We start from the raw sequence: 24037 nt of genomic DNA, 5'->3' as shown, positions 1-24037 counted from the left end.
GCTATGAGGCTATCAATGCTATATTCTTGGGTATGTTAGTGTTGTGTTAGTTGTCAAGTGGTTTGGGTAGTTGAAATGTGCAGTAATGAATGGAAAATGTTTTGATGAACAAAATAATATTACATATTATTCAGTGTTATTTGCTGTGAAACAATGGTTATAGTTTTTTCAGCAATCTGTATACTTGAAATGTTCCCATTTTCGTGAGCATCGAAGTTCGAGGCATTAGCCTATTATTTTGACTCTTGTAGGCTAACATGTTTTGGATAGAGAGTCTTAGTGGTAGTTCCACTTCTTCAGTTCAGTCTTGGGTTCAGTTCCAGGGCCTTAGCAGTTGGTGTGTGGGCATATTTGAGGGACTTACTATTTTTAGCAAGTCAATCTGGCAGTTGTGCTATTTTTAGTTAGGGCATTTGGACACATGGGGGTTATTCAGTATTGACTCCAGTTTCAGATGGCACGTCAAAAGATTGAATAATGAAGGAGACATCAATATTCTAGTGGCTAAGTTATTTAATTAACTTATATGGTAATTATAAAGTCATAAAGTGACTTTATTAAATTAAAAAGCCACTTAATATTATAAAGTGATTTCTATTAAGTCACTTAAATGATTTTGGGCACCCAAGTTGAATATCAAACTATGCAAAGTTAACTAAATACATTTTAATGTATTTAAAATGCATTTGGGCGTACTTAGTAAAAATCGTGCATTTGGGGGTTATAAGGAAATTGGAAGCAATTCAAATTCTATTATTGATTATTTGACATTGCTTGATATTGTCTCTGTGGATTGTTTGAGACAAGGGCTTCAAAGGGTTTGCTATTGAAGAACGTTCATTCTTCATGGATCTATGATTCTGAGGCTATGAAAGATCAACTGAAATATTGCAAATTGAGAGGGCTTCACACAGGAGTCTTTATGGGCTTCATCAGAGGTTAATTGTGTTAGTTATTTGCAGATTTGGAATAAGGAAGGAGATATTACAGGCTAGATACCTCAGTAGCAGAATTGCATCAATTCAATAACCAATCGTACAAGTTTTCTTGCTGGCCATACCATTTCAGCTTAGCACATGGGGTCCCAGATTGGGTGTTTTTGACTGGAGGCTGAAATGCCTCCCTTTTTTGCAGTTTAGTGGCACATTCCCCAACACCTAGCTTTGATAGGTTGATTTGTCTACTTTCTAGCCTGGAGAAATTGCATTCCAGACTTGTACGGCCATTTTGGTCAGTTTCCCAGTTTTGGTTGGCAAACACCAAATTAATGTCATTAGATTTCCACAATCCATTAGTCTCTGTGTAATGCCTGTAGATTTGATTGTGTGAGTTTTTTTGCATCAACGTTTCAGATCACTCTTTAGATTAGATTTCCACAGAGTGTGATCCGAAACGTTGATGCAAAAAAACTCACACAATCAAATCCAGAAGCATTACACACAAACACCAAATTTCTTCATTTAAAATAAGCTAAGGACCTACAGGTATTCATGTTGGTTGAAAATTTTGTACACCTAGGGGATGTGCAAAATTGTGGTTTCAGCCACAGGGTGTAAGTATGATACTCTCCTAATTTAGGGAAGGCTCCCCCTATCTACAAACTAAACTAATCTAATATGGGTGAGACAACAGTCTTTCTTCTTCTTTCAAGAAAAACTATACTCTTTTCTCTTCACAAAATAGTAATAGCAATTGGAAATAAATAACAACAAATACTGAAATGAGACTTTTTGTAGGATTTGGAACATAAAGGGAAGCAAAGTTTCCATGAAAGCACAAAGACCTCCGTCACTTCCCCGGGATAGAAAAACAGAAAGAAAGCTCAAAGTCTTCAACTATCTATTCTCCTATCAACCTTTTTAGACAATTTTCTAGTAACTAAGCACAATATGTAGCAGCTCAAAGTCTAACTACATGATGCACTTCACCTTACATGCACAAGTCTTAAAAATAGAAGTAGCACAAAGTCTACAAGCTATCTTCCCACTTGAGTTTTCCACACTAGCTTCAAATATGATAAGCAACTCAAAGTCTGCAAGACCAAATCTGAAAACCAAACATCTAACTTGAAATACAATTAGCAACTCAAAGTCTGCAAGATTGAATTTAAATCCCTCTTGAACAATAGAACAAAACTCACAATCAACTCCAGAAAATGTCGTCACATAACAACTTGAATTGGCATAAAGTCTTAACACAACTTGCCTCTTTTATTGAAAGCAATCTGATTTACATCTAAGGTCAAAGTCTTAGAGTGCACATACAAACTGACAGAATTTTGTTGCATTGCCAAAAGATAAAAATTACAATATACCCCCTCAAGTATTTATAGGAGAGGAACCTCGAGAAAAAGGTGGGAGGATCCTAACTAGAGAAATTTTCTCAACCACCATGACTTATTCCAACTACAGTCCTAATTGAACTCAACTTGTAGTTGCTTTACATGTAATTACAAAAGTGCAAGTGATGAGTTAACTTGCAATTACAAAGTTTTTTTTTCACATGTAACTTGTCAAAACAAAACTACAAATACATAATTGAAATTATTCTGTCAGAAGACGCAACTCTAACTATATCATGATGATCTTCATGCTGCTACAAGATGTTAGAACTTGAAGTATTCTGGATTGGTGAAGACATCTCAAACTAGAACAAGAACTTGCACCCTTGATAGTCTTTATGTCTTTAACCAACAAACTTCAACCTTTCACATGCTCGGGGTAGTACTGACTTTTCAGGAGGGATAGGGCTGCCTTCCTCTTTTCATGTCATGACCATCTCTGTCTTGAAAGCATTCTATAATTTGCATCCATGAATTGTTGTTGTATCTCTTCGTTGTATCATCCTCCAATCTTGGAATCTGCTTGCAAAATAAGGCTTATGCCTGAATTTAGTGATTTGGTAGGCCGTGTGTGCAAACAAGATTGACAAGGGAAGGGATAAATTGATGCAAAAATGGGCTCACAAGTGAATTTCGGGTTCTGGATACTTCATTACATGTGTGGAAAAACAAGAGCATTGACTTGCAATTATGGAGGACGAACATGCAACTTCATGTGTAATGGGAAAACAGAAGTTTGCACTTGTATTTGGACCTTTAAGACTCATTTTCAAGTGTTTTTTGAGTGCATTTTGGATCAATTTCGGGTTCTGGAAGGCTAACTGCAAGTGAAGATACAACTGTAGTTGGGTTTTAAAATTCTGGTTGCAAGTGGACTTGTAATGGGAAAAATGATACCAACCAGTAATGGCAAACTTTATGTGACCATGGATAGATATGGAGAGGGACATTCTCATCTTGGCAACTTGGAAAATGGGAAAAACTCTCAACATTGTAATTTTTGTAAAATGAAGGTTAACTCTTTTTACCAAAGGGAAGGACAACATAACCAAAGCTACTTGTAATCGGGTTTTGAAATCCCGAATACAAGTAAAAATGAAAAGGGGGAAATCTTGCACATTCACAAATTGCTTTGCAAATAACTTATTAATTTGGGAAGATCACTTCGAAACCCGAATTCTTGCTTGGTCAAATGCCCTAGACCAAAACAAATGAGCTTGGGAAGAATTGAAATGTTCCATAAATAGATACGTTGAAAACCCTTGGCAGCCAAAAACGGATTTTGATTTAACCTCCTCCAAAAACGGCATGCAGAGAACTAGATTTGACTACAAACACTCATCAATGAAGGGAGAATGCAAGACGTGTTTGCAATGTGGCGAATTTCATGCTCCAAAATGTGGCAATAACCAACAAAGACGTCTTCCAAAAATGTCTCTAAAAACGCCTTCAAAAATGCAAAATGTGTTTGCCCAATCTGTTTTTGGTGAAAAACGTGGCAATAAACATTGATTTCCAACGATTTTGCATGAATATAGGATGGATTTAGTGGAGAAATGCAACAAGAAATGGATTTGGGAGAACAAATGTGCAGGTCGGGTTCTTCCTTTCCAACTCCAAGTAAAATGTGCCCTCCAAAAGATGCATTCGGGTTTCTAAAACCCCTTTACAAGTTTTAAAAACTTCACTGTTCCTTTACTTAGGCAAATTCGGGTTTTAGAGGAAGAAGAGCAAAAAGAAACAACAAAACAACTTGTAATAGGGAAATAAAATCCCCATTACAAGTGTAAAAAAAACACAACTTAAAAGAAATAAAAACTTAAAAACTTGTAATAGGGAAATAAAATTCCCAATACAAGTAAAGACTTAAAAAACTCAAAAAGACTTGTAATAGGGAAATAAAATCTCTATTACAACTGAAAGCAACACATAAAAACTTGTAATAGGGAAATAAAATCCCTATTACAACTTAAAATCACTTAAGTAGGAACTTTTAAAAGAAATTATAAGTTGTTTTTAAACTTATAATTTTAAATTCACTTGCAATTTGTCCAAAAAGTTCCTACAACAACTTAAAAGACATAAAAAGCAAGGGGGAAATAAAAAGTAAGTTACAAGTGACCAGTTTTAAATAAAGTGCACTTGTAATTGTCTTAAAAATTCCCTACAACACTAAAACAAGAGAAAATAAAACTTGCAATCAAAGGAAAATTTCCCACTTGCAGTCAGGAAGAAAAAACCCGAAATTGAAGGAAAAACATATCAAACGAACTCAAAACGCGATGAAATTTGAAACGTGAATCGAGGATGGACCGAAGATCAGTCCAGTTCACTAAAGAGCAAAAAATTTGCCTCAAGAAGCATGCTTTAAGAGTAAAATCTTCAACCTGCAGTGGCTGCTCTGAAACCTGAAATTGCACAAAAAGCTAGGAAAATGAAGACCAAAACTCACCTAAACTTGGACAATGATGGCAAAGAAACCCCCCAATGGTTTGACACTAACAAATGTGAGTTTTGCACCTTGTAAAACGTGTCTTGGAGACAAAAACAACACATTTAAACCAAAATTTTGTAGGGGTTGTCAGGTTTTTGAATTTTAAAAAATGAGGACAACAATGCAATTATTAATAGGATTTATTGTAGCAGGTATCTTATTCATAATATAGTTGCAGTTGCTCTCAATTTTTTTTCTATTTGGTTTTATGTGCAATTCTTGCCTGGCACATGTGTTATTTTATGCTTTAAAATTGTTCAAAAACCTTGAAAACCCAAAAACACAACAGGAATAGTATTTCAGGAGACTTAGAACTAGCAAGGTTCTTACAATACTCTACTATTTTTTTCAATACAAAGATGTTCTTTTCACATCTTATCAATTTTTCTGGTTCCTTTACACCTCAACTGATTTGTCCTCTTTTGGAATCTGGTGCCTCGTTCCATCTGTGTGCCCTTTTTATCATTTAGCAACCTCAACCAATGTGACATACAACATGCCAAGTGTCGTAAGTTTGTCTTGTTTAATTTTGGAATACCATTCTCTGTAATGGTCCTTTTTTTATCAGTTCTTAAGTTGCCTTATCAACTATGATGTTCCCCATCCTTAGGTGAACTGCATGATTGGGCAACATTGTCATGCGTGGTGTACAATACCTACCCAACAAATTTGTGACTTGAGAGTTCAACCCTTGAGCACATGTTATCATAGCTGAAAATTCATAATCTACAAGAGTGTTACTAGTTAATGCTGAATTGTGAAGGTTCCGAAGTGATTAGCAAATTTTTAATCCTTCAATGGGAATTTCATAAGCTATCATTGGTGGATGCTAGGGCACAAACTTCTATATATTTTTGAAAACATTTATTAGGAGAGATGACTATGCTTGGACACAACAATAACTAGATTGGTGTTTGAAACCATACCAGATTTATGACAATCTTAATGCACGGGTTCTTAATTATTATATAATTGAGGGCTCTAACTCGATTTGGGAAAACTGTTCTTTAGTTTGAGTCAGTCACAGAAAAATGATACAATGGGATTTCGTGAGAAGATTTGTGAGAATTATTTATCATAAAGACATGCCGAGACTCATTTGTTGCTTAGAGACTTGGAGAGTTCGATCATAAGGCTCATTGTTCTGGACAAGAAACGTGTATTAAACACACTTAGCTTCCTCATTCTTTGATTTTTCTTTTCAAACATGTCAGCATGGAGAAAACAAGGGCTCTATGGAAAGAAAAATTGACTTTTCATCATATTTAATTAAATTGAACTTAATTTATGGCAACAGAATTGATTTTGGACTTTTGTTTTGTTTTTGGTATTAGATTAAATAGATTTTTTAATGTGAGCATTATAGGATATGTCTTTGCATTATGAGATATGTGTTAGTTTTATAGTGTTATTATTGTGCTATTGTAATGTCCCTTTTTTGATCCATTCCAATGTCCTTGGAAAGTTCTAAGAATATTGGAGAGTGCCAACTTTAGCAGAAAGGAATTCTGATAGTCGTAGTGAGTTTAGGAGATCAAGATGAGTGCAACGATATTTTCCGAATGCAGTATTGACATTTTGGGCACGCTCCACACTTCTTGATGTTTACCTTTTTTGGAGAGCACCGTTTTTAATTAAGTTTGATATTCTAAAAACCTAAGGTTCTTTTGGCATAATCAGAATTCATAGCTGGATCATTTTAATATTTTTTGTTTCTTCTAGTGGATGTGTGGAAAATAATTAAATAACTAATTAGTTAAATGTTTTTTTCTTTTTTTTTTTTTTTGTTAAGTTAGAAATTAAAAATTGAAAAACAACTTACATATAATTATTTAAAAGAGTCTAGAGCAACTTTTGGAGAGAAAAAGAGGACGCAAATAATAATATTTTATTATTCCAAAAGTGCTTATAAAAATGCGTGTGGAGAGATAGCATACTGAAAATTTTATGAAACCCTTATTTATTTGGAAGATTAAACTAGATTCATTCTTCAGCAAAAGGACAAAACCCCTTTTAGCCATTAGTTTTTTGGCTGAAAACTCACCTAGCTGATCAAGTGGATTCATATGGAGTTCATCGTAGTGCTGAAGGCTTGTGTTATTTGATTTTGCAGTGTTTGGTTATGGTTTTGTGGAGATTTGTGCTGAGTTTTATTTCTAGAAGCATGAAGAGCAAAGATTTATCAAATACATTTGTTTGCAAATTATTTCAAAGAACCAAAACATAATAACTGTGAAATTGTGTGAAGGGATTTGATTTAAATTTATCTCACCTTGCTGGTCGTACCATCCTGTGATATGACTGTATCTTGTTGGTAGACCCTAACGCAACTGTGCCAAGCTTTAGGAGGAGAGTGTGGAGTTTGTTGGACATTTGGAAGATATTTCTGAAGGGATAAAGGTAGGTCAAGTCAAATTCCTACTAGTCAAACCCTAGGTGGCAGCTTATACAAGTGCCGCAGGGGCATGGGGATTTTGGGAGTGAGGTGCTTCCTTTAGTAAGGTCTTTTGGATCTCTTTCCATCAGCTGCAATATTTACAGACAAGTTCCACTGGTTTGAAGGTGTGCATTATTGTTTGAAGAATTATAAGGAATAATCTGCAGCAGTGGTCTCAATAATAAAAAACGTTCAGGTTTATTTGCTGTTCAGGAGGATAAGGAGGAAGAATAACAGTCCCAGCACTCACAAAGCCATCCAAAACTCTTCCAGCTGTGTGTGTATTTCATAACAGTTCCATAGTCCTAATTTAGACCGTCTATATCAGATATTGTGGAGTTTCTATTATCATTTGGCCATATTTTAACAGCATTCAGTACCCTTGCTGATTACATTAAGCTGGGAATAATATTTCATGCTCTTTTTAATCAACAATTTATTCTCAGATTAAAAAAGGACAGAGTGCAGAAATCTAGAGTTTTGAGTGTTGTTTCAAGGAGCTTTAGTATGCCTGAAGTATATCAACTGTATCTACCCATTGAAGAATGCTTTCAGTTCAGTCCGACAGAAGCTCCATTACTACAGTCAAGGTCAGGTACTGAAATATTTGTTTCAATTAAATTGTACGAGAGTAAATTCTAAATTTCTGCCATTAATATAAAGATCATATCTAGTCAGCAGACTGTTTAGTCATTTGTGATAATTATTGTTATGACTGTTTAATCTTTCCAAGTAGTCAAAATAGAGGTACCATTGGTTGCAGCTGGTGAAATTGTTTCTTCTAATGTTGGCTGAAATGCACATAAATCTTACTATCCACCATCTGTTTGACGAAATGCCTGTGAGCCAAAAGTTGAGAAATTTGCAAGTTTGTTGAAAATCTTTGGTAGGGACATTGTAGTGGTATCAGAGCTGATGGTCTTGCTATTCTTTTGGTGTTTAATCTTTTCTGTAGATTTGATCAGCACTTGCATTACAGAATTTTCAGCAGTTTCAATTACATATCAGTTTCAATAGTTGTGAATCATGGCATTATTCAGTGATGAAGATTTGGGAAAGAAGCTCTACAGAGCAGGAAAGGAACTTGAACACTTGCCTCAGTCAAAGGATGATCTACACATTTTGGGAGTATTGTAGAGTTGTCTGTTTATGGTAGATTAGTTTCACTCTGACACTATGCTAAGAGCAACAACTCCATCAACGACTTATTTGGTTAAACCCAAGCTTATGAGATATGCAGAGAATTAGATAATGCTCATTGTTATTTCTTGTGTTAATGAAATTATGAGAATAATAGCTCCACATGTACCTTATAACTGCAGTATAATGAAGGAAGTGTTATGGCTGATTGTGGAAAGCTTCCATGGGTTGGCTGATATTGGAAGCCCTTCCTTTCCTAAGACTAGAAACCTTTGCAAAAATCAGATCATGTAATATCAAGTCAGATTATGGTTGTGACTGAGATTTTATTTGAAATGTTGTAAATATTTTGGGCTATTATTAATGAATCTCATATAGAGAATGCCATAACTTCCATGCAATTTATCATGTCTCTAATTTTGGGTGAAGATGATGATATATCTAAACTATTATTAGCTAACTTGTTGGCTGTTTGGAGGAAGGAGCAAAATATTTCACCAATGGCACATGCGCTGTCAAAATAATTGGTTATACAAAATATTGAAAAATTAAAAAATCATTTGTTAAAAAATGAATTGGTTTCTTGTGGTCTACAAATTATAGGTCTTACTAAAATAAACAAGAATTAATTGAGGAAATAACAACATGTTTTCACACGCTAGGATGTCTTGACACCTAGTCATACTGTAATGCCCCCACTTTGAAATTGAATTTAATAATAAATAATAAGAATAAAATTAAAATATAAAAGAATATAATTAAACATAATTAAAATTTAATTAAGTTAAATGAATGGTCAAAAGACAAGAAATGAAGAGTTGTGACTCAAACATGAGATATAAAAGGGAGAAGAGAACCTCATTTGAGAGGGGATAATTTGGGAATCAGAAGTGCAGATCTGATTGTGAAAGGTTGTGTCCCTTTCAAAGGGCAGTGATAATGAAGAGTTGCACTCTTTCAAAGGGTGCTAATGGTGAAAGGGAGTGTCTTTTGCCAGAGGGCATACATGATGAAGAGGTGTGACCCCTCCCTCACATTGAGAGGTATAAAGGAAAGGAATCAAAAGCATCCAGTAACATCACCATCAATCAAGGAGAAGACAACAGTTTGATAATGATATCAACTGCAGTATAGATTGATCCTAATAAGAACAGCTGTTACAGTAGACTGATTTATTGGCAGTCATTAGTTTATATCAACATTATTGGTAGCAGCAGATGATATTCTGTATCCTAACCATGGAATTAATGTTTATTTATGATAATGCACAGTTGTATACTATTAGGAATGATTGGCCAATACATGGCATGTACTAATAAGCTATTCCAATTATTCCTACAGATCTATATCTGTATATATAGACTGAGATAATATCAATAAGGTTTATAATAATAAGAAATACAGATTTATGTGACAACTATACCTAATTTCTTTGAAACATATATACATTCATAATACATGAAACATTACTATATTAATGGCCTATTCTTAGTTCATCTGCTAATGCCTATGAGAAGAGTAGGTTGGTGTGTGTAGGGAAAGGCGAGTAAACCCAATCACAAGTGATGGTAAGCCCAAAATGGGTAGGGATGTAGTCCTGGGCCTTGAGGGAGCCTCCTCACAGGTGGTGTCGGTGCCCTATGACAGTAAATCCCCATCCCTCATTAGGGTTAGGGTAGAAGTTAAGATGGGTCTAAATATAACAAATATTGAATGTATTATGAATAATAATTCATCCATTAGTTTAGTAATATGAATTAAAACATATTAATGCATAGTAATATATGTCAACCTTTGGGAAACAGGCAGCCTCCTAATAAGGGACATTACACATATATGTGGGAGCAACAAAGAAGATGAATTAGTGACCTCCTTTAGATGCTGATTCCCTGCATAATGATGATGAGGACAATGAAGAAACTAAGATATCAGAGTTTGAGGATGAAGAAAGGATAACACCAAAATTTCCCTTAAGTTATATCAGAACTTGAGATGGTCTCCAGAATAATCCATATGAAAGGTATGCAAATAATTTTTTTTTTTTGAAAGCACTAATGATGATATTGGGTTTGCTGAAATTTCCAGATTAACAAGTAATGATGAACACTCAGACTAATTTAGTGAATCTTATATCAGAATTTGAAGGAGAGGCCAACGTTATCTTATTGTGTGATGGACAAAGTTACCTTGCTGATATAGTTCAAAGGCCTAAAGAATTACAAGAGTTAAAGAATTAATTTTTGGTCATAGAAGAAAAAGTGGTGCAAGTTTTAACAAGAAATTAGAATTGATAACACACATAAGGTCATTGAAAGCTTCATTTGGAAGGCTGAAGTTGAGAAGAGACAAAGGCATTGAAGGAGGGTCCACTCTTACAGATTTGTAAATGATCAAAGATTCTTTGAAAACAACGAAATTAAATTACTTGCAATTGCTTTTAGACATGGATCATTCCATCAAGTTTGTAGAAGAGACCCTTGATGCATAGAAAGGAAAAGAGAAAGAAATTGATGAGCTCACTTTGGAGCTTAATTCAATAAAGCACTCGCTATAAAGTACCCAAATGGCACATCTAGAAGTAGAAAATCAGCTTGATGTTACAAAACAATTCAGGGAGCAAGAGAATGATGAAAGGGCTAAAGCAATCAATTAGGTGATTGATGAGTTTGATAGGCTCCAAGAAGATTTTGATTGAGAACATTTTCTTGATTTTGCAAGTATAGAGCTGGGACAACAGGAAGATTGTTTTAAACAAGAGGATGGAAATAACTTCCAATCTTTTGATAACCGACTCTTTGAAATGGATGCATAATCATCTTTTGACAATCCTTTTTTTGTGATGACGCTGAGACACTTCCTGCATAGCAAGTGAATAACATGGTATGGGATCTAGGTGAAGTTTTCAAGCATGAGATAGATTCTATTCCTGATACTAGATGCGGTTTTCAAATTGTCAAAGTTTTTGGATCACCGATTAATGGTGAACAATTTGATCATCTTTATGATTATAGCTTATGGTATGAAAGTACTATTCCTCATGAAGAAACCTCAAGCACGAACAGAAAATCTTTGGATGAAGCTCATATGAATATCAGAGTAGTGCAACATTGTAATACCCTGCCTAGGGTTCATACAGATTGCAGCATTATACATATACCCAGACGTCCAAATAAAAAACAAGAAAAAATTAATAATATTTCTTTAAGAGGGCTGACCTAGGTTAAACCTACGTTTAGGGCCGACTACAAGAATAAATAGATAGTAAATAATCAAAAACCTAGGCAATTCAATAGGTGCAAGGCTGACCCAAATAAATAATAAATTCTGGGCATAATTTTAGGGAGGGTCAACTAGATTAAGAGATGAGCAAGTAATAGAATTTATTTAAATTCATTAAATTAAATAAGGGCCGACCTAACTAATGGACATGACTTTCCACTGTAGAAGATATATAAAGGAGATCTTATTGAGGAGAGGGAGGGAGAATAAATAAGACAAATAATTAGAAGGGCAGAGAAATAAAAGGCAGTGATATTTTAGTCCAATGGCAATAGTCAACTTGTAAAGAGATACCACCCTTAGGAAGAGACATGGCCATGGAAAAGACATAATTCTCCACCAACCATTGGGGGATATTTATTGCATACTGGCATTCAATGAAGGAGAAGAAGGGAATAAGTAGAAAAGCATCCAGTAACCTCACACCATCGATCAGATCAGACCAAAATTGTTATTTAATTGCAGGCAGTAGCATCATTATTCAGTCGTGGTATACATGGATAAATATATATGTTCAATATGTATGCCTGATATATGCAGCACTATAATGCACAATTCTTTACATATTAATATAGGATAATATATTTGGCACATAATATCATATATATTAGACATTATTAATAATATGGATTTCTAAATAGCAACAATCAATTATGGCAAGGTGAGGAAAGGGAATGCAAGGAGGGGGAATGGCTTTAGACTCCTCACTAGGCACACCACCTCATACGAGATGGCAGGATGCCACATGAGGCCAAGAGCGATGGGATATCCGCTCTCTTGGGTCTAGGGTAGAGGATCACTTTGGGCACCCTATTGTAGCTTTCCTTTCCAACCTCTACATTGATTGATTGTTGAGATGGATTCAAGGGAGTCTAAATCATAAGAGGGTGAAGAAGGATGGCATGATGTGGGAGAACAGCTATAGATTCCTCACGAGGAACACCACCTCATATGAGATGGCGGGAGGCCACATGAGGCCAATAGGGATGGGATATCCGCTTTTCGGCCCAGGGTAGAGGATCACTTTGGGCACTTGATCATGTTTCCTTATCCTAACCCTTTCATGGTTGAACTCCATAATGAATGAGATATATAATATGATTAAGTTAATGTTCCTAACCCTAGTCTGAAAGATCTATGCTTTTGATTAAGATAATGTTCCTAGTAAGATCTATTTTATGGATAATTCTTTCACTGATTATCTAACATGATTGCAAGGTCTCAACCATGATCTATCTTGTTCAACAATTTAAATGGGTAAATGATATCGGTAACTCTATTCCATTTCTTGTTTTACTTGGAATTGTGATTTTAGGGTAAAGATTAGGGCATTTACAAAAAGGGGACATTACAAACATAAGCATGATGAAGCTACTTCAATGTTGAGTATGTATGCAAGAGATCATCAAGGATTGTTAGAGATTAATGGTGCTGGAAGGAATGTACCATGGAGGATTATGGATCAAAATTTCAATCTTAGTGCTGTTGTCATCATTCCAATCAGCCATCACATGATTTCATTTGCATACATACAAATCGTTTCGCAAAGATTTTTAATCAAGGGATAGAGAATTTGTCAATTGGTAATGGTCAGGGAAGGATTTTCAGCCTAATTATTTTCAGTCAGTAGAATGCTCACATTTTTTGTTATTGCAAGAAAATTTTATTTTAGTAGCTGCTATTTCATTTCTAGATTGTTAATTTTGATAAAATCAGATTATAAGTTGATGATTTTAGACTTGAATAGCAGCAAGATCAATCCCTTTGAGGTCATGGAATCATGGGAGAATGTTTGCAAATGTTTTCAGTTGAAGAGAATGGAAAATCTAGCCAACACAATTCTGATTTGGGTGAAAAAACAGGTGATTTGTGGCTGTCATAAATTGTTTTCAGCTTGCACTCATGCTGGTTTATGTGCCTTCTTGGAAGGAACAACCTTCAATATCATTAACGAGGATCATTTTTGCAAAGGAATGTTTGTGGATTTTAATAGGCTATCTTTGGAACTAATTCAGGAAAATAGGTTTCTGCATGATTATGACCATTATTTAGAGACTTCTGGAATGAAAAAAGTGAATTACTTCTCAAATTTTCCAATTTATATCAGTGGGGCATAGTGGAAACATGGGAGAGAGAAGCAGTTTTCCAGGGAGCTCACTGAATCTTCAATAGATTATTGCAGGTGCGATGCAACATAGCATATTAGACAAAAAGATTCACAACCTCCTAGATTGATTTGGGATCCTGGTGCTTGCAGATGGGTCCAATTGGGAATATTTGGAGGTTTGAGTTGGCATTGCTTGAAGTCAAGCAATTTTGGGAAGGGGGGACTTGTAATGTCCTTTATTCAATCCATTCCAACTTTCTTGGAAAGTTTTGAGAATTTTGGAGAGAACCAGCTCTATTAGAAAGGAATTCTGATAGTGGTGGTAAGTTAAAGAGATCAAAATGAGTCCAACGGTACTTTCTAGATACAATTTCAACATTCTGGGAGCACTCCACATTTCTTGGAGGAGTTTACTATTTTTGGAAAGCACCAATTTTAATTAAGTTCAATCTTCTAAGAACTTAAGGCTATTTTGGCATTGTCAGAATTCATATTTGGATCACTTAATATTTTTCGTAGCTTCGTGTGGAAATTAATTAAATAGTTAAATGTTAAGTTGTCGAAAAGTAAAAATTAGAATACAACTTACATTTAATTATTTAAAAGAGTCTAAAGTCACTTTTGGAGGAAAATAAGGGGACACAAATTAAAATATTTTATTTTTTCCAAAAGTGCTTATAAAAGAAAGGTGTGGACGTGTAATGTCCCCTTCTTTAGTCTCTTAGGACCTAAGACCGATTTCTTATAATTTCAATTTTTAGAGACTTCCTTTATTAAAACTTGTACCCAAAATGAATTTGGATAGTCATGACTCGTGATACGCTTATTGCAATTATCTACTTCCGTTTATCTAATGCATTTGTAACAATGATGGAAATTATCGTAGGTCTTCTTATTATGAATGTGATCTTATCTTTTACAGTATGTATATGTTGACTGTTGTTCCTGCTATTACTTCACGTATATATGCATTATATTTGCTACTGAGAGTATTTAATATTCCCGATATATTCTTTTAGAGTATATGTAAGTTTCACTGTTGTTGATCAACCAGATCTGATCCCCTTTTTGATACGAAACTTGTAATGGCGATGATCTAATGATTGCCGCAATAGGCTATTGCTGTTACAGATCTTACTTGGTTGGCTCTTGCAATTAGTGTGGATATTGTCTCTGCCTATTGATTCCTTCTAACATGCACGGAAGATCTTATTGATTGGTGGAATCACCCACTTCGCCTACCTGAGCACTTTATCAGAAATAAATAAAAATAGTAATTCACAAATCCATCCTTGTTGAAGTGGAAGTGAATGCCTTCATATATCTTCCAAATGGAAGGATAAGTTAAGTTGTAAAGGTCATGACTTATGTCTATTCATGACCGCCTTCTTTGCTTAACTAATATCACCCTTCCATATGCAATTAGTCATTTCTTAACCTCTGATTAGTCTCCTTACTTATTGCTGTCTTCAGGATAATGGATTGCTGTCATTAATACTCCTCATAATATAAATCGCTGTATTAATATCGTGATTCTTTAGATATCGATTAGTTGTTTGATAGCATTCTTCCCTTAATCGGTATTGTTTAATATTAGTTGTTGTCTGCTGTTTTTATACATAGCTGATATTCCTTTCTTGTCAGCGTACGATCACACTCCCCCGAGTCGTGCTAAGTTTATAGCCATGGTGACTCAATACAATCGTGTCTTCTGTCGGCTAGCCATTCTTTACAGCATTGAGAGTGAACATAGCGCCTAAGGGAGTGAGGCGCTAGGTAATGATTCACAAATGATGATCCGTAGATATTGACATCCATGAGGTGAATAGATTATTAATTGTTTTTAATGATTGCTGCCTAAGCTTTATCTTCATCAATTCCTTCTTTTACCAGCGGTATGACCGTATGTATAACTCCTAGTTGTATAATCGGAGTCTTGATGGCAATTGGTGCTCTTTCTATTATCTCTAACAATGATAATAATGAATGGATGTTTTCTGCGCAGCATCGTTTAATGATTAATGTAATCATAGATTGGCTGCTCCTTCAGTCCACTGTGTATAGTTGGCCTTAATGCATTATTCGATCTGCTGGGAATAAAAATGATAACGATTATCTCATATGTTGATGCTTAACAAGATTGCTTTCTTCCACTTGATCAATTATTGATCTGTATATCATATAAAGATAATTGTTACTCCTTTACTTGATTATCGGCCTCTTCTATGATGGCAAATCAGATTGTTATATGATCTGGATGCTAACTATTATATCAATGCTCATGAAGCCCTTTGATGGAAGATCAATTTCTAACACCTTGGATGCTTGCAAGTCTTTATTCCTTGATTGGTAGCTAAACTATCCATTCCATACTGTCTTTACCTTAATAATCCATTGGAATATGGTGATTTTCCCAATGTTCTTCTATTTTACAATTATAAATATACAACCTAATATTGGTACCATGTACTCTTGTTACTTCTTAACTACTTAAAAATTGTTATCAAGGCTGCCACCCTTGATCACACAACTGTTCATTGTTCGTTATCTTTTTGGGTCAAAGATGGGGACATGACAGGAGTAGTGAAAGGGCATTCTGAACAATTTATGAAACCCTTGTTTATTTGAGAGATTGAACCAGGTTCATCCTTAAGCCAAAGGCTGAAAACCCTTTTGACCATCAGTTTCATGAGCAAAAATCCACCTAGCGGAGTGGATTCATCCAGAGTTCATTGTACTGCTGAACATTTGTTTATTTGATTTTGCAGCATTTGGTTATGGTTTTGTGGAGATTTATGTTGAAGTTCATTTCCAAAAGTGTGAAGAGCAGAGATTTATCAAATATATTTCCTTGCAAAACATTTCAAAGAACCAAAGCATAGTAAGTGTGACATTATTTGGAAGGGATTTGATTTAAATTTATTTCACCTTGCTGGTACCATCCTGCGATCTGGCCGTACCTTTTTGGTAGACCCTAAGGCAGCCTTACAAAGCTTTACGTGGAGAGATTGGAGTTTGTTGGATATTTGTGAAGTGATAAAGTCAGGTTGAGTCAACTTCCAGCTGGTCAAACCCTAGGCAGCAGGTTACACAAATGCAGCAGGGTGTGAGGATTTTGGGAGTGAGGAGCTTCCCTTATTAAGGTTTTCTGGATATCTTTCCATCAGCTGCAACATGTACAGACAAGTTCCAGTGGGTTGAAGGTGTGCACCATTATTTGAAGAGTTATTAAAAAATGAATACTCTGCAGCAGTGGTCTCAATACTTAGAAATATTCGGGTTTCTTTGCTGTCTGTTGTGCTCGCACACACGCCCCTGCTTTAGGGGACCCCAACGTTTTTTTTTGGTCTGCCCGATAGAGAGAGAATGAAGGATCTTGCACTTTCAAACCCTAGCACCTTGCAGATGCCGAAGCAACAGAAAAGAAAGTCGCGCATCTCCCCTCTGATGCCCTAGTTTGCAAGAGAAGCACACAAGCTGAAAATCGCACATTCTTGCAAAAAGACCTGAATTAAATCACATAGGAAGGCGTAAAAACAAAGTCGGCCCATTCTCATGTTTTGCGGAAAAGGCACAAGGAAAGGAAATCGCGCAGTTCGGCCAAATTAGCCGAAATTAGAAGACCAAGTTTGCAAAAGGACCCCATAAGCCGAAAATACAAAGGAGCCAAAAATTCATAGCATCAAGGTCTTTTAGGCCGAAAAGTGAGACACTCAAGTCACGCCAAATCAAGCTCATAGGCCGAAAATGAAGTGGAGGGTAAAATCGCGCATTTCTACCAAAACGTCCGAGTTTCATTTGAGCCAGAAAATCGGACATTTTTTTTCATGGAGCCCAAAGTTCCCCTTCCATATCCTTTGCAAAACCTGGGTTTTGACGTAGTCGCCCATTCTCATTAAAAAAAACCCGAGTTTCATAAGCAAAGAAAAGGAGGTTCAATAAGATCGTGCAAAAGGCCCAAAAGGGCCGAAATACGTTTAAAGAGAACTTAAGCCAACATTGCGCCTCTCATTTCGGCTTGATAGCCCAAAATCAATAGAAAGGGTGCTTTAATATTAAAACCAAAATCATGCATTGTGGGTGAGATAGCCAAAATTTCATAAGGCAAAGTTGGTATGTTTAAATCAAAGCATAAAATCGCCCCCTTTAATCAAAAGGCCTGAATTTTTATCTAACAAAGGGGGCCTTTTAAAATTTTGGTGATTTTATTAAAATTACAAACCAAAACCCCTAATTTCATCTAAGGGACCAAAATCACGCAAAAAGGTCAAATCGGACTAAATTCGTATATTACGAATTAAACCTTCGAATTTGCCAAATGGAAATCTCGCATTTTAGCCAAATAGGCCGAAATTCATAAGGGGGCGTTGCAATTTAAAACAAATCATTCACCTACCAGACGAAATCGCATCTTGCCGGAGGAAAATTAAAGTCACGCATTTTAATCTTAAAACCCTAATTTCGCACAAGGGTGATTTATATTATTTAAAAAAAAGCAAACATCTTTTGTCTCTGCCAAAACAAAGCCGGACATTGCCCCAGAAATCTAGTATTTGTTGAATTAATTTTTCAAAAATGATTAATTCGGGTCGAAATTGGTTGTTTGTAGAATCAACGAGCTAAGGCGGCCACCTGAAGCGTAGATTGAAGATAGGATCGTGATCAAGCTTGAAAGTGAAGATGCAATGCATAGGATCAAAACAACAATCAATCACGGGGAAGCACGCCATTGTTGAACCGACAAGACTGAAAATGAAAGAGCACTCAGAATGCTACAAGTCAATGCGTTCTCAGAATTACACAATTGGAATTAATTCCAAAAAATCAGTTGCAAAACTGAATTGTTTAAAGTAAAGAATTGCCTGTGGGCTCCGTTCAAGATATTTTAAAACAAAGGAACACAAGATAGTTATTTCCAACTACCGGATTGACCGAATTGATGCCAAACAATTGTAGGTAGTTGGAAATGTGGTTGGGAGGATAACTGAGGATTGAATGGGCATGGGTTAAAGCTGCCAAGTTCTAGAAGGTAGATCAAGACTGTTGAATGCAGTCAATCCTGACCTTTGGTTCAAATTTGTAAAATTTATAAAAGGGAGAGGCCTTTCTTTTGTAAAGGGTTAGATTTTTAGAGTTAGATAGTTAGAAGTTTTTTTTAGATAATTAGATTTCTAGGAATTAGAAGTTAGATAGGTTTCAGCAGTTTTCAGATTAGGAGTAGCATAGAAATGTTGCAGAAATTGTTGTAATAGCAGCTGAAATCAATATATGGATATTGATTTGGTGTTTATCATCTTGGTTTTATTCTGTTTGCATGGTTTCTTTCAGCTAGTTAGAATTAGAGTTCAATGATTTCAATGGAAAAATGTGGAGAGTATTTGATGCATTTCAGGTTCATACCATTGGGGGCCTATTGATTGTAGGTCACTGTGCATGGTTAGTCTGAACCCAAACTGCGCTTAGTTCAACTGTAGGTGTTCGTCTTAGGCTGTGCCAGAATTGGGTGCCTAAATGAATGTCTCCGGTTTGAAAATCCTTCATCCCTTGTAGATTGCACTGTTCTTGTCTAGTTGTGAGGGTGTCTCTAGCGAAACAAGAATCTGTTTATGGAAATCTGTCTACCCGCTACACTAGTCATTCTTATCGCTGTCCTTAGGATCCCTAAACCCTTCCCTTTTGCTTTTATTTCCCAATTCGAGAATCAGATGCAGACCAATTTGTTGTAAACGTAAGCCCCCTTGTGCTCCTAGCAAAACACATCAATCACTGAGTTATCCCGCAGTCATGACTTGACAGTTGGAACCTTGAGGTTGTCCCCTCTGATCAACTAAAACAGCATTAGGGATTCCTTATACAAGAGAGGATAGGATACTCACCGAGAACATTTTATTCTGTGTTGGTTGGATAGAGTTCTAGCAATACGATTTTAGACACGTCAACACTGTCCAGGAGGATAAGGAAGAAGAATAATAGTCCCAGCATTCACAGAGCCACCCAAAATTCTTCTAGCTGCGTGGATCATAGTTGAAAAAATTGGACTCGACAATGACTTGGCTGGCCCAAATTTTTTTAAAACTTTGGATTCACCAAAAGACTTGGGAAAAAATTGGCAATAACTCGACAAGTTTATTGAATATTTTAAAATACACAATTTAAAAAAAATATTCTTCAAAAGCACATATATCACCAAATTTGTTGAGCATATCACTAATTTCCGTCAGATATAAATCAAAATTAGAGTTTAATGCATAGCATAGACCAAAAGACAAGTTCAACCCTGAATGAGTTACAATGCTTCTTCCACTAGCCATGTCATGTAGAAGTTGCCCCATCTAAAGATATTTTTGGCAAGTTGTGTAATAATAACGTTTTATGAGGTTTTGGGGGCAACACCAAAATGAGGTCGAGGGTAGCACCCCGTGGGGGTCTGAGGATGAGAGAGAGAGGTACAAAAATAGGTCTAGATCTTGGGGGAGAGAGGAGAGTGAGATAGAGAGAGCTAGAGAGGGGATAGAGGAAGAGTGATAGGGAGAGAGATAGGTCTAGAGTTCAGGGGAGATAAAGAAAGTGAGATAGAGAGAGCGAGAGAATGTTGATAGGAGCCTGCTAATTACTGAAATTTGATTGTCTGAAAATTTATAAGATCTTCTAAGAGATTTGAAACCACTCTCAAATATCTTGCCAATATATACATGAAATATAACTTATACTTAAATGTTATATTTCATGTATATATTTGAGTCTGACTTATAGACAAAGATGGGTAGCTAGAAACATTTGTACTTCACTGCCAATGAAAATCATGTTTTTTTAATAACAAGCATGGAAAACTAAATTATATGAATTTGGACGAGTTTTTCAAGGAAAAATCACAATTTTTTGCATTTACACATGAGTTATTCAAGCAAGAATCGCCATGAGTTTTACAAAAACTTGTCGGCAAGTTATTGGGTGAGTGATTCGCTTGGTAAATTGACTCAAGAGTTTTGCGAGTTATATTTCATGTATATATTTGAGTCTGACTTATAGACAAAGATGGGTAGTTAGAAACATTTGTACTTCACTGCCAATGAAAATCATGTTTTTTTAATAACAAGCATGGAAAACTAAATTATATGAATTTGGACGAGTTTTTCAAGGAAAAATCACAATTTTTTGCATTTACACATGAGTTATTCAAGCAAGAATCGCCATGAGTTTTACAAAAACTTGTCGGCAAGTTATTGGGTGAGTGATTCGCTTGGTAAATTGACTCGAGTTTTGCGAGTTATATTTCATGTATATATTTGAGTCTGACTTATAGACAAAGATGGGTAGTTAGAAACATTTGTACTTCACTGCCAATGAAAATCATGTTTTTTTAATAACAAGCATGGAAAACTAAATTATATGAATTTGGACGAGTTTTTCAAGGAAAAATCACAATTTTTTGCATTTACACGAGTTATTCAAGCAAGAATCGCCATGAGTTTTACAAAAACTTGTCGGCAAGTTATTGGGTGAGTGATTCGCTTGGTAAATTGACTCGAGAGTTTTGCGAGTTTTGCAACCTTGGACTGTGGATGTTTCATAACAGGTCCATAGACCTAATTCAGACAATCTACATCAGATATTGTGTAGTTTATTTTATCTTTTGGCCATATTTTAACAGCATTCAGTACACTTGCTGATTACATTAAGTTGGGAATAATATTTCTTGTTTTTTTATCAACAATTTATTCTCAGATTAAAAAAGGATATAGAGTGCAGAAATCCTTGAGTTTTGTGTGTTGTCTCAAGGAGCTTTATTATGCCTGAAGTATATCAACTGTATCTACACATGTAAGAATGCTTTGAGTTCAGTTTAGCAGCAGCTCCATTACTACAGTCAAGGTCAGATACTGAAATCTTTGTTTCAATTAAGTTGTATGAGAGTACATTCTAAATTTCTTCCGTTAATATAAAGATCATGTTCAATCATTTTTTATGACTATTGTTATAATTGTTTAACTTTAATCTTTCCAAGTGACAAAATAGAGGTACCATTAGGTGCATTTGGTGAACCTGTTTGTTCTAATGTTGGCTGAAATACACATAAATCCAATTATCCACCATTTAATGGAATGTCTGTGATCAAAAAGTTGAGAAATTTACAAGTCTGTTGAAATTTCTTGGTAGGGACAAAATAGCTATCGTTAACACATTGTTATAAGTTGTTTCACATGGGTTGTAGGTTGAGAGTTTGTTCCTTAATAATGGGATTGGGAAGTTTCATTTTTTGGCTTCTATAAAAAACCATTCTACAATGCTATTTGGTGCTTTTAGTACAAAACAAATATATTTTGTTTTCATGGGCCATAGTGTACTAATTACATTTTAATATAGATTATGTATATGATATGATTTTTCAATTTGCCTAGTCTTTTACCCAGTCTTAGTGGCGAGTTCACATTAATTTGAAAATGAGGCTTGCTGAGTTTGTGCTGAGCCCAAATCTGGAGATAGCCTTGTCATTTGTCATGAGCAAACATGAAGAGTTGGCTTGCATATGGTCTTCTGCATTCATGAGATGTACTGTTGTCTATCTATAAACACAGAGGTGGCCAGAATGTTGTTACCTGCTGAGAATGCTATGAAAATTGCAAAATGTTGGTCTAAAGTGCCTGAAGTGTGTCAACTGATTGAAACTTGAGAAATTCCAAAGCTGTCAACAATGGGTGACATCTAAAATTTGAAGTATCTGGAGAATGCTGCTGCTATGCCACAGTTTAGAACATGGTTTATAAGTAACACAACTTATCCTTGTATGCGATTATAGTAGTTGAACTCAACTATCAAATAACACAAAAGAAGATTTGATAATCTGTAACCATAGTGATTTGACAAAAGTTAAAACCTATGCATATAGTATTATGAAATTTCGAGTTAACTTTTCCCGGAAGGAAAGTTCACGTGCAAGACTATCTAACATTTTTTACATCTCATATGGCCACGTTTAGGATTAGAAACATATTTGTAACTTCTCTCATTCAGAGCCTTATACAGATTTTGAGAATGTAGACAAGATTCATCAAATTAGAGGAAGCTGTGAAGTAACACTCCTGTGTAGGTAGAAGTATTACTTTTCATAATCGACTTTATGAACAATGAATTGTCTAGTTACTACCAGTTTGGTGCAAGATTGAGACAATTTCAAACATTCATTCTTTCTTGTGTCTTCTTGAAGAATCAGAAATTCAAGGAATAGTTTAAACGTTCAACATAGAAGTCTTATGGCATGTGGACATGATTCACTTACAAATAGATAATTCAACAGAGATATGCCCTGTCACAATGTGGACATGATATGCGTTTTAAACTATTTGCTAGTTGTCTGTTTTGACCCATTTAGGGCCTCTCAATGTCTAGCATTTTCTGTTATCCACCCCTTGGAGGATGCATTAAAGTCTCTTTTTTAATTTATTGAGGATTTGTTCAATCATAGATTTTAATTATTTTCAATTATTGCAGGTTTTGATCTTGAATGACTGTATGGTTGCAGGGTATGTCCAGAAAATAACAAGGCGAAGTGATATTGATGTCATGGAGGACCTGGATAATGGAAAACCTCCATGAGTAGGAAATCATTCTGAGCAAAAAAGTTGAGGAAGGAAATTTTATTTAAGCAAAAGATATTGGAAAAGGATATCTATACTCGTTCATTTAAAATAAATTCAAGTTTCTAGGTTCAATTGTATCTTCAAGGAAAAAAGATGTGACGATTAATTATTTGTCTTGCATTGCATGGCATGGCATTGCTCCATATCTTTGCTAATTTTAATATGACCCTCTGTCTTCAAGAGAAAATTTGTTGTGTTATAGATGTTGAGGCAATCGACTTCATCTGACTTCAGGAATGGTCAATATATTGGTTTCATCCTTTTTGGCAAAACCTTGTCAGAATGTGAGGGCACTTCTGCCTTCTTCACATTTATATTTTTTTAAACATCATCTTCAATAATATCACATCACAGCTCGGAAATAATTCTTCTCTTGCCCTGTCATATATTTTCCCTTTTTATTTAAAATGAGGACTCTTGATAATGTGGTAAATTCACGCTGGTGGCATTGTTGTATTTAAATAGTTATACTTGGAGAGATTTAATTGCATTAACAAAACCTCCCCAGACTTTTAAGTTTTTTCCAAAGTTAAGGACCCTTCACGATATGGAAACATTATGCTGGTAGTATTATAAAAATACAATAAAATGTGGATTAAGT

General features: G+C 35.3%; 1 protein-coding gene across 1 annotated transcript in view; it reads left to right on the top strand.

The window, feature by feature from the left end:
• LOC131035267 (protein disulfide-isomerase SCO2) overlaps positions 1-23801 on the top strand; it is a 150644-nt gene extending 126843 nt beyond the window's left edge. The window contains exon 3 of the mRNA XM_057966936.2: positions 23319-23801. Coding sequence (XP_057822919.1) covers positions 23319-23392 — 74 coding nt within the window. The 3' untranslated portion in view covers positions 23393-23801. The remainder of the gene's footprint in view (positions 1-23318) is intronic.
• The last annotated feature ends 236 nt before the right edge of the window (positions 23802-24037 follow it).

This window comes from Cryptomeria japonica, chromosome 2, assembly GCF_030272615.1.
Source record: "Cryptomeria japonica chromosome 2, Sugi_1.0, whole genome shotgun sequence".
NCBI classification, from domain to species: Eukaryota; Viridiplantae; Streptophyta; class Pinopsida; order Cupressales; family Cupressaceae; genus Cryptomeria; species Cryptomeria japonica.
The sequence above is the reverse complement of the archived record's forward strand: the minus strand, read 5'-3'. Positions and strand labels throughout refer to the sequence as shown.